The following is a 14,490-nucleotide window of genomic DNA, read 5'->3' as shown; positions in this document are numbered from 1 at the left end:
CCTATGGTAGCCCTCCGGTGTTACTGATTAACACCTATGTTCACCACCTATGTTCACCATGCGTCTGCTCCCAAACGTGCTGCAATAACCAGCTTTACTGCCATCATCAGGTACTATCACCAGTCCCATCCCAACTAGGACATCATCCTGACAGAAGACTTTAATTTGAACTTACTTAAGGCTCAAGAGGCAGATGAAATACTAAGCGCCGACAACTCCTACTGGAACGTCCCAACACAGGTGTCATCAACCTTCACTCGTTGTTACCAGCAGGGAGCAAAACTAGCGACATCACTAGAATATCTCAAACTTGGGGCATTAAATGGGAGATTCACTGGCGACTCTCCACCAAGTTACACCTTTCACAGCTCCTCCTCACGGTCCATCCTAGACTACACCCTCGTCACTTTACCTCTGATACCTTTGGTACAGCAATTTCAAATAAAATACACCACTTCCAGTGATCACTCGTACCAAATATTGACCTTAAGGTTCTCTTTACCTGTCCACAAACCTGCCCCGGCACAAATAGGGCAAACAGAGTCAACAAGCTTGAAGAGATTACGTTGGTCATCTGCCACAATAGGAGACTTATCTAGAGCTGCAAAACCACAGCTGTTGGAGAGCCCCAAAACCCACAAATACATAGTGGATGCATAAGAGGACTTCCAAGTGAAAATACTGGACCAACTCTCTCATCACAAACCATCTGTGCCATTTTGACGAATTCCCCCGGCCCGCCTTTCAAAACAAGCCCAAGTCTTGAAAAAAAGCTCAAAGGAAGCTTGCTAGACTGCTGAAGGCCCGCCCAGGCAACCAGCTACTCTAGGAACAATTAAAGAAATCAAAGAAAGAGTACAAAAGACAACTACGTAAAGAGAAGGCCGAACAATCAAGCTCCCTCAAGCTAAAAATAACACATGCTGCAAAAGGAAAAAAAACTCAGGGAATTCTCGGGTATTATCAATGACCTAAACATGCGAGGGTATTCAACCAACAAATCTAGCATCCCAGAAAACACCTGGGTAAGTCCCCTTAATGCAATATTCACAGCAAAGCCTAACCCCTGTGGAAATACCCCGCAGCTGCCAGCATTGTCCCCCACCAGGGGAAACATTTCACTAGACGACGGGGAAACGACTGACCTCACTCAGTTGATCGATAAGACACATTGAGTACTCCTACAAGCCCGTCGGGAAGGAGCACCTGGGCCAAATGGCCTTTCACAAGCCATCTTTACGGAGGAAGTAGTCTTCTGGTCTGAAGTGCTAACCTATTTCTGCCAGGAAGCAAGCTTAGGATGAGGTATTCCTGATAGTTGGTGAGGCTCTATAATCAACCCAATCTTCAAAGTTAGCAATAGAGACAATTCAGGTGACTATAGGTTAATTGCCCTTATTGACGGTGAGGCAAAGAACTATGCCTACCTGCTCCTAGCTGAATTAACAACATGGTCTGTAAAACATAAAATCGTCCCAATCAACCAAACAGGTTTCAGAAAAGGAGTGGGTACTACAAGGAACATCCTAGTTACCTCCCTCCTGATAGAACAGAACAAACAGTAGCACAGGAAACTACATCTTGGTTTCATTGACTTCAAGGCCGCCTTCGACCGTGAACAGATGCTTACTCTGGAGCAAGCTAAAGCAATGGGGCCCCCTGGCCTCCCCCCCAACACAATAATTGCTTTATACTCAGACACATGGGTACACATAAAAATAGGGGATGGCACAAGGCTCTCATGAAAAATACCCACAACGCTTGGCCTAGAACAAGGCTGCGTACTCGCCCCATACCTGTTCATTCTATTAATGGCTGATCCGACTGAAGCTCTAGACCGCAGTAACACTCACTCCCCTCGCTTGGGTGGTTTCGCACTGTCACATCTACTTTACGCGGACGACTTGGTATTGTTCAGCTGTACCAAAGTTGGGCTACAAGAATCTCTAAACATCCTTGCAGACTACGTCCATTCCAACTCGCAGGAATTCAACATTGCAAAATCAAAAATAATGCGTGTTGACTGCAAACCTACCCCCAAATCTTGGATGGCCTTAAGCAATGTCTTACTAGATTTAGGGGCTGATTCCAAGTTCGGCGGGCGGCGGGAGCCACCCGCCAAGCAGGAACCGCCAGAAGACTGTACCGCGGTCAAAAGACCGCGGCGGTCATTCTGAGTTTCCCGCTGGGCTGGCGGACGACTGCCAGAAGGCCGCCTGCCCGCCCAGCCGGAAACCCCCTTCCACGAGGATGCCGGCTCCGAATGGAGCCGGCGGAGTGGAAGGGGTGCGACGGGTGCAGTTGCACCCGTCGCGATTTTCAGTGTCTGCCAAGCAGACACTGAAAATCAATGTGGGGCCCTGTTAGGGGGCCCCTGCAGTGCCCATGCCATTGGCATGGGCACTGCAGGGGCCCCCAGGGGCCCCACGACACCCATTACCGCCATCTTGTTCCTGGCGGTGAAAAGCGCCAGGAACAGGATGGCGGTAAGGGGGTCGGAATCCCCATGGTGGCGCTGCAAGCAGCGCCGCTGTGGAGGATTCCCTGGGGCAGCGGGAAACCGGCGGGACACCGCCGGTTTCCCGTTTCTGACCGCGGCTGTACTGCCGCAGTCAGAATTCCCATGGAAGCCTTTTGGCGGTGCTTCCGCGGTCGTTGCGACCGCGTCAGAATGACCCCCTTAGTGCCGTACTACAAGTATCTTGGATTAATTTTCGCCAACAGAAGAAATACATTGCACAAAGAGTTCCAGCACTAATCTACGCCTTCTCCTTATTGGCTAAACGACTACACAGGCCGTCATTTTATCCACTGCTAACAGTCATTTCATCCAAACTACTTCCCACCCTAACCTATGCAAGAGTTGCGATGCACAGTCAAGACATGCCCCTGATAGATAAAACACAGCTCAAAGTATTCATGCGAGTCCTCAAACTACCAAATTACACATCACCAGCACAGCTCCACCTCGAATTCGGACTTGTTAGGCAAGAGCTAGCCGCAAGAGCTGATGCAGTTAAAACCTGTGATAAAATCAGTCACTCAGCAGACAGTCTGAACAAGGCCCTCTGGCAGGCCCTGGAACATGACCAGCACTCCATAAGTATCTCCAAACCTCAATCATCGATTTACAACTTAAGGATTTGTTGGAGGCTGCTCCGAGAGATAATGCTTTCTCCAGAGGGGCTACCAAGGCCATCAAAATCCTTTCATTTATAGAGGACAAAGCCAAATTTAGTGCCCGGCACACGCATGGATGATCACAAAATACTACACCAAACTTGAACCACCTCCCTACCTGTACACAACATTCGCACCACACATAAAACATAATCCTATGACAATGTGACTAGGCAACCTGCCAACCCTGGCCAACTCCCCTTTCTGGAAGAACACTACCTCACAGCGGTGCAGGCACTGTGCTTGCCAGAAGGAAGAACTAATACATATATGGGGTCATTACGACCTCGGCGGTCTTGAAAAAAGACCGCCGAGGCCGCGGGAGTCAGAATACCGCCATTGCCGGCGGTATTCTTGGCTCCCTATTATGACACTTCCGATTGGGCCAGCGGACGGTAACAGTGTTATCGTCCGCTGGCCCAGCGGAAATGTCACATCAACATTGCTGCCGGCTCGTAATAGAGCCGGTGGCAATGCTGATGTGCAGCGGGTGCAGTAGCACCCGTCGCGCATTTCACTGCCCGAAATTCGGGCAGTGAAATGCGCGACGGAGCTATGCCTGGGGGCCCCTGCACTGCCCATGCCAAGTGCATGGGCAGTGCAGGGGCCCCCAGGGGCACCCCAAGTCCCCTTTCCGCCAGCCTTTCAATGGCAGTGTTTACCACCACGGACAGGCTGGCGGTCGGGGACTCATAATCCCCAGGGCAGCGGTGCTTGCACCGCTGCCCTGGGGATTAGGCCAGGCGGAATCCTGGTGGTCAATTGGAGGGGCCGGCGGTATAGCCGTGGCAATTCCGCCACAGTCATAATTGCTGGCGGAACACCGCCAGCCTGTTGGCGGTGTTACCGCCACATTACCGCCAGCCGCCAGGGTCGTAATGACCCCCATAATCTACATAAGCCCAGGCCTTCTAGAACTCTGAAAGAGATTTCTCAGGAGGCTGTGCATTGACAGAGCCATTGTAGCTTGCTTCAATCCACATGACCCCCAGTTAAACTGCAACTTCGTCAAGTTTCTGAAACACGTTACACAACTGTCTCCCCAGCTAAACTGTAAACTACTCAAGTAGCCTCTAACGACAATCCTTCCCTCACCTCACCTGAGCCATCTTTTAATGATTTTTTATTACTTTTAACCTTAAAATTTTCAATAGTCATCTAATGTTTTTAACGTGATTTGTACAGTACTCTAATCCTCCTTCTTTTTCTTAGAGAGTTTTTTACCATGTACCTTCGCAAAATTGTTATGGTTTTAACCAAATGAAACAATAAAATTTATCATTATCATTTGCAAGCTCATACCAGCGGGGTCCTGGACAAATATGAGAAACTGTGTACTGCAAATCCCGAGAACCTTTTTAGCGAAAAAAATCAACAGTATATTTCAGTTGTTGACTCATTCTCTGATTGCTTTGAGTGAGAAATCCAAAAGATGTCTAGCCCCCATGTTGCTTGGAACCTTGGAAGAACCCTCACTCTTCTTGCATAGGCCTCCTCAAAAGATTTGGTCCTCATCATTTTTCCTCCCATATCTGAAAAGTGGACACCTTGGTTGAGCTCCAGTTTTGCAATATTAGTGAAAGGGGTACTGTGATAACTATTCAAACATACTATTGTGAATATTTGTCAGTCCCACCCGGGGAAAGGGAAGAACCAAATAGGCCAATGTAAGTTCGGGGGATTCCTCTACCTGTATTACTTTAGACATTTCAAGAAACACCTTAATCCAAAATTGTTTTAGCCTAGGACATGTAAAAAAGATATGTCCCCAATCTCCTCCTCCTATTGCGTCACAGCAAAACATTGATTAGCTAGGGTTTGATACATTTTATAAAGTCGATATGGTGTATAATATGTGAGCCACCTAGAAAAAAAGCCATTCTCTTATAAATGGCCGCCCTTAGAGATTTATGCCCCAACTCACAGATATACTGCTATTCACTTATCAATAACTTACATCTCTCTATATACTCTCACTAAACAATCTGATACCACTGATTGGCTGGAATCTTTTCACAGGTACCTATACCAATTTCCCACTCCTGGGAGTTTATGATAGTTAACTTTTAAGAAACTTCTTATTTGTCTAAGAGTAAGCTGGAGACCCAAACTATGACTCTGAAGTCGCTGGATTACCTGGTCCCATGTTATTAAATATGCACCGATATAAAAATCCTCCAGCTTAATAAACCCCTTATCCTCCCATTGGTGTAACATTGGGTTTATTGCCACCAGTCCCCAGATTTCGCTATCCTGTAACTGGGTATATGCATGACAAGTTGGACCTTCCCCACATTTAAAAAGTACCCGGAGGCGCTGTTCTAACACCCCCAACATCGCTGTCTTCAAGAATACCGGCAATTTAATCTCACTTTCTCTAACCATAAGGTTCAGCAAAAATCAATCAAACCCCCCCCGATACTGACTGTTGGATCAGATTGTCTAATAAGTCCTGGAAGGAGGAAATGCTTATCCCCCCTGCTCAACTTCAAGTTCTAATACTCCTTTCATTACCCTGGACTTTGTATTCTGCCAAAAGAATTTCTGGAAAATAAGATCAAGATCTTTAAAATATGAGGTAGCTACCCATAAAGGGAGATGTATACACAGCAAAAAAAGCAATGGTGGTATCGACATTTAAACTAAAGCAACACTCCCAAGAATTGTAAGTGGTAGAACAGTCCACCTCTCCAGTAACACTTTGATTTTTTTAAAGTAGCCCTTAGTTTAGTTGGAAAAGGTTGGTAAAATTGTTATTAATTATATTGACATAAATTCCTCGATAGCATATGAGGTGCTGAGGTAAAGCTCGTGGACTGCCTGGGAGGTCTGATCTAGACATATTAAATAATATAAATTCTGTTTTATCATCATTGATCTTATAAACTCCAATACTGGAAAAGCCCTTAATTTAATCGATCAATCACTGTATTTTCCCACTTTCTGCCTTTAAATATAATATAATGTAATGAGTGAATTATTTTATTTTTGACATTCCTCTCAGAGGCGGCACAGTCCTATCATTGCTCTGAATCCTAATCGCTAATGGGTCTATAAAAAATGTGAAAAGAAATGGGGATAGAGGACATCCTTGTTGGGTGCCACAATTGATCCTAACTCCACCAACATCTTTAAAGTTAACAATAACCTTTGCTTTCCCTCCTACCCCCCACTTATAGATTCTTCATCAACTCTAAAAATTGGGCTAGAAACCTAAACTTCTCCAAGATAAAAAACAGGGCATGCCACTTTACCAAATCAAACACTTTTTCAGCATACATCAATAAAATTGCCACTTTCTGCTTGTTGACAGAAGAATAATCTATAGCCTGCATCAAAAACTGTATGTTAGCTGCCATTGATCTTTGGGGTACAAGAGACTCTGGTCTCTATGAATCACTTCCTGAGCTCCTAAAGCAACTCTATCAACCCACATTTTCATGAATAATTTATAAACTGCTTTTAGAAGACATATAGGACGATACGAGTTGGGATCTGTTGCACTTTTATCTTCTTTGAGGAAACTCATTATTATAGATTCTTTAAATGTATTTGAGGCCTCTATCCCCTCACTGATTTGACTGAACAATCTTGTTAAAAAAGGGAGGAGATCCTTTGGGAACATTTCATAAACTTCTGATGGTATCCAATCAGACCCCATGGCTTTCGATGTTGCCATCTTTTTAAGTGCATTAGCCACCTCACTATTCTGAATTTTATCTGGTAGAGCAACTATTCTGGAGTTCGATAATTGTGGCAGCCCAAGTGTCTCGAAATACTGTTCCAGCTGAACTCGGAGGACATCGGCCACCTCCTTGTATATATATTTATAATGTTGTAAAAATACTTCCATAATTGCCCCCTCCTCCACTACCTATCCTTCATTGATACTATTACTTGCCCCCTAAATGTAGCTTTAAATGCCACCCAAACCGAAAAAATGGATGGAGTATAACAATTAATTTCAAATAGTTATTTTATAAAACCCCTCATCTCTTCCACCCAACCCTGTTGAAATGCCACCTTGATTGTGTTTTTGGAGTTGGACTCAACCTGAATTGAAAAAGAACTATTGGATGATCAAAAAATAGGTTTGGCTACACTGTTGACTGCCCTCATTCCACTATACTGATTATAAGAACAAAATCTATACCAGCGGCAGATCTAAATCTATTCAAATAGCATGGATTGTGAAACATTTGGGTGATTCATCCAGGAATCGATTAATAAAAAATCTTGTTTAATTATTGTCAACTGCTTAGCTAATTTAGGCTTCAACAGTTTTTTTGCTGCATTTGAGACATCTTTTATGACATCTTGGATAAAGTTAAAATCCCCCTCCCCCATGACTATTACCCCCCTTTCATTTCATGCCAAGTCATAGATTTGTTGTAGTGGCTGGAGATCATCTGTCACTGTGCCATAATAGTTAACAAAGTTGACCATTCTATCCTTAACTAAAGACTTGACCCAGATCCACCTCCCATTTTTGTTCCTTTCTACCTCCTTTAATTGCCATTCCACTGAACCTGTAAACACAATTCCTATACCGCTCATTGTTTCCCTAGCTGAGGCAAAATAGGCTTCAGCAAATCTTCCTGATAGACGCATATTTGAGGTATCACTCTTAAAATGAGTTTCCTGTAGATAGAGGACATCATGGCTAAATGAAAAGAGCAATTTCATCAAGTCACCACATTTACGCCTATTCCCTAAACTGTTTACATTTTATGTAATGTTTTTAAACGCCACATCTCCTGTTGTAACATAATCCAAGTCTACGCACTTGTCCAACAGTTTAGTCTTTGTGTTCATTTTCTCATTCGCATTCACCTTGAACTTTAACCATTCCAGACACCTTTCTACCCTGCTGTCCCCAGCTGCTCTCCACCCCCGTCCCACCACCAGATCCTAGTCCCTGCCCATCCTTGGGCCCGGATATTGGCACGAACAGCAGGTTGAGTCTCACAGATGGATGTTGCTGTTGTGTGAGGAGTCAGTCGGAGCTGGAACCTTGCATTGGTTGAATGTCACGGATGGTCTCTGTTGGCACTAAGTGCAGGTCTTGCATTGCAGGTCATCGTGATGTTGGCCTGAAGACCAGGTTTCACCTGAGTGTCACACTGACGGTTGTAAAGAGGCCTAAATGTCAGGATTTCCACCTTTTACTTCAGGAGGAGCTCTAACTGATGCCAGCCAAGGGTCCAGGACCTGGGGAGAGGCACCACTTGGGAATCGATACTCATTCCAGCAGAGGCCAGCAGTCAGCCTCGGAAAGTTCAAAAGCAGATCCACTTGCAACCGGTCAGCTGGGCAGTTGCAGAGAGCTTGTTGTGCCTCTGCATCTCACACAGGTAAGCCAGGTAGGCCTTAAAGTCATTCTGTTTAGCTTTGGATCAAGGCCAGCAGAGTCAATCTTCTTTCTTCAGGCAGCAAGACAATCTTCTGGCAGAGGAGCAGTGCTTCTGGCAGAAAGGTAGTCCATTTTCTAGCTCTTCCACAGGAGTGTTTTGATGAGAAGTTCTGAAGGTCCTATCTGTATACCTAGTGCTAGCTTTTGTGTGGGAGAATTCCCTGACCTACCCCCAGAACTGGTTCTGGTCAGTTCTTCCCCTTTCGCGGGTCCTTGCTCTGAACTGTTTAGGGGGACGAAGGCAAGGCCAGGCCTTGTGTCAGGTTCCTTTATGTGTGCTGTGGCCAAGGTCCTTTGAAATGTAATCATCGCAGGGTACAGCTCCTCCCCAGCCATCTCGCTAGGAAGATCAACTGCTAGCTACACCCAGGTCCTATTGTTCGCTGTCTAGGCCCAATGCACATGCTTGATAGGGAGAGCATTATAGAGCACAGGCAGCTGGAAGCTTCTAAAAAGGTCTAAGAAATGTTGGGCAGGAAAAAAAGCAACTATCTAAAAGTGAGATTTCCAAAATTATAATCTAAAATCTGACTCTACCATTAAATAATATTTTAAATTACAGTGCATTTGAGTGTAAACATTCCTCTATCTGCTCCCAATATGATGTTAGCACCTATTGATCTAAATAAGGTAACCCAGTGTTAGCTTATGAAAGAGGGAGGCCTTACAACAGTGAAAAATGACTTTAGGAGTTTTTCACGGTCAGGACATGAAAAAAGTAAAACCACATGTCCTACTTTTTAAATGCCATGCATCCTGCCTTATAAGCCTTCAGACCCTTCCTAAGGGAAGGACCTATAAATAATGAAAATGAAGGTTTAAGCACAAGGTTTATTTTGCCAGGTCTAAGCGGCAGTATCAAACTTCACTACAGGCTGCAGAGGCAAGCCTGAGACATGTGTTGTAGTTTTACTTTAGTGAGTGGCACAATGATTGCTGCTTCCCACTATTAGCATTTAACTTACAGGCCCGGGGTACATATATTGGGCCTTATTACAACTTTGGAGGACGGTGTTAATCCGTCCCAAATGTGACGGATATAACACCTACCGTATTACGAGTCCATTATATCCTATGGAACTCGTAATACGGTAGGTGGTATATCCGTCACATTTGGGACGGTTTAATACAGTCCTCCAAAGTTGTAATAAGGCCCATAGTATTTACTAGGGACTTACAAGTAAATTAAATATGACAATTATGTGTTAACCAATGTACGAAGGAAAGAGTACAAACAATTTAGCACTGGGTAGATGGGGTAAAGTGCATGGACTCCTAATGCCAACAAAAAAGAATTCAACACAAATCAGGGAGTGCTGGCAAAAACCTTTGGGGGAATGGCACAATAAGGATCTCAGATCTAACAGCCACCAATGTACAACTGTGTGAGGAATAGTGTGTCAAAGATTGAGGGGGCAACCTAAAAACTGAAAAGAAGCCAGGTAACTCCCATTCCAGCTGCCCAGGGACCATAATGACTGGAGACTAGAAGAAAGTAATATGAATAAAGTAAAAGTGTGTAAAGCACAAAGCCATGAAAACATTCAATAATAAAGGTAGTCATCAGCTACAAGACTCAGGAGCCAGGCAACTCCTAAAACGTTAAGAAAGATTGCAAACATGGTTTGGGTCTGCTATGCTCAGTGTCCACGACGTGTGTGATGCAGACTGAAGGTGGGAAGAGATAAACACCAGATGCATTTTAAATATGAAAATGTGGCACAGCATACAAATGTACACAATGTGTATTTATAGCGGTAACGTCTTACTCAGGGACAATTTATGATGCAAGACATCAACACTTGCCAAACTGGAAAGTGGGGTAAAACTGAATTGCCATCAACAAGTAAATATACATTTTTAAAAGGTCAATAAAAGCATCATTTAAAGAGAATCAGCCAAATATTTGCACTATTCAGCTGCACACGGAGTAGAATACATATCCAAAAGCGTTAATTTAGCACCACAGAATTATAATGCGTCTGCTTCACACAAAGTGAACGATGAGTCAACATTTAATGAAAGCAACTGAAAACATATGTCCAAACGAAAATGACTGCAAAAAGTAATTTTTGAAAATGTAATTTACTATCTTTAACCACTCGTTGCATAATGAGTGTTTAGCGACTGATCTTGCTAATAATGTGCCACATGGTATTCCTCAGGCAACTTTCTCTAGTTACGACCTGGAGAAATTTGTGTGGCTAAAAGAGGTTAAAACGAAGGGAATTGGGGAAAAGCCTGGTGCCGCGAACATAAACCTGCATTTTATCCTTCATTTTGGCATTATAAACTCGGCATGGGGTAGTAAAATAGACCTGGAATACATGAATGAGTTTACCATGGAGATTTGCACTGCACAGTAATTCTATGCACCATGAAACGAATGCATTAGTGTTTGTCTAAGCCTATATTTCGCACAAAACTCATTGAGAAGTAACGTACCTCTCGCTCAAGCTCCTTCCATGGAATCCCTCTGACATTAGCAAAAAGTCTCAGATTTTCTTTAACAGTTAAAACATCGAATGCAATGTCAAATTGTGGGCAAAAGCCAACAATATTTTTTGCAGGCTGCAGGGCATCCTCCATTTCTGATACTCTATGCTTGTAGACAGCTACAACTCCTGAAAAGAAAAGTAAGCAGGCAACTGTTCATAGCAGCCGAATCTTACAAAGCAATTTAAGATACAGTTATGTACCTAGAACATAAGGTTAGAACATGCTAACTAAAATTTTAAGAAGTGATAACTCTATAGAATTAAGCCCTGTGGAACTAATCGAATATTTTGTATAAAGTCCATGGAAGATAAATCAACGGCACCCAAATCATTATCTTTCTTTCAGAAGACACCTCCACCACCAGAACCAACTTCCACAGATGTAAGGTGAACATCGCCAACTGGATGAAGGACAGCTGTCTCAAGCTCAACACAGACAAGACGGAAGTCCTCATCTTTTGGAACAACACCTCACCATGGAACAACAGTTGGTGGCCTGCTAAACTCGGACCTTCCCCCGCTCCAACAGACCACCCCCGCAACCTCAGCATCATCTTGGACAGCAAGATATCTATGAAGAAACAGGTAAATGCAGTCTCATCTGCCAGCTTCCACACTCTACGCGTGCTCCGTAAGATCTTCAGTTGCCTCGCAATCAACACCAGAAGGACCCCACTCAAGCCCTCATCACCAGCAGGCTGGACTGCAGTAACACTTTTTACATAGGAATTACTGCATGCCTCCTGAAGAGACTACAGACAATACAAAACTCAGCAGCAAGACTCATCCTTGACCTCACATAACCCCACAAAACAAAAAGCTACACTGGCTCCCGATCCAGAAGAGATGTCAGTTCAAGATGTTGACCCAGGCATACAAAGCCATGCACAATGAAGATCCAGCATACATCAACAAACAATTGACTTTCCATCAACCAACCAGACACCTGAGATCCGCCTCCCTTTTCCTCTCAGACACCCCTCGGACTCTTCTTCTTTCACCTGGTGCCCAAAGCCTGGAACAACCTTCCCCTGCACCTCCAGGAACGCTGCATCGCTCTACGGATTCAGAAAACAACTCAAGACATGGTTGTTCGAATGAACAGCGCACCGCGAAACAGCTAGCAACTCCAGCTCCTTCAGACCCTTGCGGGTGATTTTTAATGCTTTATAAATCGTGATTGATTGAAATTTGGTCATACCGACTTGATTTATACTCTTAGGAATTCTTGTGCAATCTTATGAAAGTGTGTATACTCGTTAAATACCTCCAACATTGTTGTTCTTTACATTTGTTGAAGTTCCGGAGCCCACTGCTTATACAAACCTAAGCATATAAAAGGTGAATTCAACCATACCTTAAATATCATGTTTTCCTAGATGTTATTTGTAATTAATAATTGGACTTATAGACGTATAGACTGCGTGGGGTACAGAGCCCTCCCTGAGCCACATCAAACACATTGTCATAAGAATCAGATTAGTATGCTAGCTCAGCCGCCGTGAATGTGTTATTTTTCACAACCATCATCGAAACTGTATTATAATGTCTTTCTTAGTTTTATTTCCTTTCTTGGAAACTGCAGACATCTAACAAACGAAAGCCTCTTCCACTTTAACATAAACATGTGTTGCGCTGCTGGACCCCACTCTCACTGTTACCATTGAGCATTAAACTCAGACTACTAGCAAATTTACATAAAATATTCATCCAGATCTACCAGATGCATGCTGACCCATATCACCTTTCAAATACATTGGTAAAAGAAGAGACTAGGCGAAGGTCTGCTAGCTTTAAAGCCATTAGAAGATTGATGCCAAAATTCTGGCAAGGACTCATTAGTTAAAATACCAAGATAGAGCTGCTGTCATTCCAACCAAGTGAAACAGCTGTCATAAAGCCTGGGACAATGCAATTTGCTAATCACCCACATACGAAATTTAGCCTTTGGATTTGACTGTGACCTGCTTACAAAACTTACATGAACAATTCAGAATCTACCACCATGACCATATTGACACTAACAAAAACACTGCTATACTTTTTGTTACCAGCCTAAAAATTCAAACAATTATAATGGTCACAGTAATGTTTTTCCTGTAATACTGTATGGCACGTGTTGTGAAGACACAAACAAATTCCTCAGGGAAATATATGTTGGCAGGAATCTTGCTGCAAGATTAGGCTAGGTAACGGGATATAATATACACCCTGCACTGAAATAATTATAGTAGAATCCTATATAAAGAGAAGGAATTTCACAATCCACTTATTATTATAAAATTCAGTATTTTGCAAATTACCAGGTACCTGACAGTAACTGCAAGGTGTACTTGTCACCTCCAAAAATAAGATCCTCAAATGGCATGCAGAGTACCCCTCAAGATTCAGGTCAACCCAATGTGGTGGAAATCCCCAAGCAGTATACAATGCACAACACAAGTTCTTCAAACGTATTTGTTTTATTTTCAGAATAATTTCTATTTAGTTTAATTCCAGTTTTTAAAAAAATATTAGAAAACACCAGTGAAATCTAGATATTGTCACTCTGCTGAAGGCACTGACATGTGAGATTTTATGACATTTTCTAAGCTGCTTCAAACAAGTGTAAGAGTAAGAAACAATCTTGACAAACAAAAGTTGAACAGTGTGTGTATTGGACAAACATCACCTCACCATCAGAAAGAGGGCAGAGTCCACTCAGAATATTCAGCAGAGTTGTTTTACCAGCGCCGCTGTGACCAAGTAGTGCTGTGATCTGTCCTTCATAGACATCAAATTGCAAACCTAGTATGGGACGGGAATGAGAGAATAAGTGTTTTAGTTTTAAACCTGTCTCCACCTACCAGCAACGAAGGAGTAAAGCATATAGCACAGCATAATGCCTATGTGCCTGATTAGATATTGGTTGATGGGTTACTCCATCACAAAGCTGACAGATATCCCATCCGCCGAAATATAAATCCCATGAAATCCATGAGTAACCCTGTCTGCCAATATGTAAATCAGGCCCTATGTAGGGAAATATGCATTTCTGTTTCCAGATTGTTCTTTAGGCCAAGGCTTATATGATTGTTTCCCATATAATTAGTGCTACTCTGTTGTTGTATAGATAACCCTTAGAGTGAGTAATAACCGCATCACACGATAAAGCTAAAGACACACCTAATATGTAACATCTGAACATATGGTTGTTCAATTTTTACATTCACTCGCAGTATGTAACATAGACTCAAATTTTTTCAGTTTCAATTTATGAATACTCAGTTATGGAATTAATAGTGGCCAAAGCTTAGTTGGAAATATGAGCTACGATGAGAGCAGTGGGATGGCTGGTTTTGTGATTGGTTTAACTAGTAAAGTCATACATTAGAAATACATTTTCCTACTTTATTATGT

The 14,490-nt window shown here is 43.1% G+C and overlaps 1 protein-coding gene across 1 annotated transcript in view; it reads right to left on the bottom strand.

Annotated features, from left to right (window-relative positions):
• The window catches only part of LOC138245863 (ATP-binding cassette sub-family A member 9-like), a 2,236,336-nt gene that overhangs the window by 1,674,647 nt on the left and 547,199 nt on the right, over positions 1 to 14,490 (bottom strand). Inside the window, exons 12-13 of the mRNA XM_069199841.1 lie at positions 13,768 to 13,878; positions 11,039 to 11,217 (exon numbers count right to left, since the gene is read on the bottom strand). Coding sequence (XP_069055942.1) covers positions 11,039 to 11,217; positions 13,768 to 13,878 — 290 coding nt within the window. The remainder of the gene's footprint in view (positions 1 to 11,038; positions 11,218 to 13,767; positions 13,879 to 14,490) is intronic.

This window comes from Pleurodeles waltl, chromosome 7 (assembly GCF_031143425.1).
Source record: "Pleurodeles waltl isolate 20211129_DDA chromosome 7, aPleWal1.hap1.20221129, whole genome shotgun sequence".
Taxonomy (NCBI): Eukaryota; Metazoa; Chordata; class Amphibia; order Caudata; family Salamandridae; genus Pleurodeles; species Pleurodeles waltl.
Note: the sequence above shows the minus strand (reverse complement) of the source record. Positions and strands in the feature narration are given on the sequence as shown.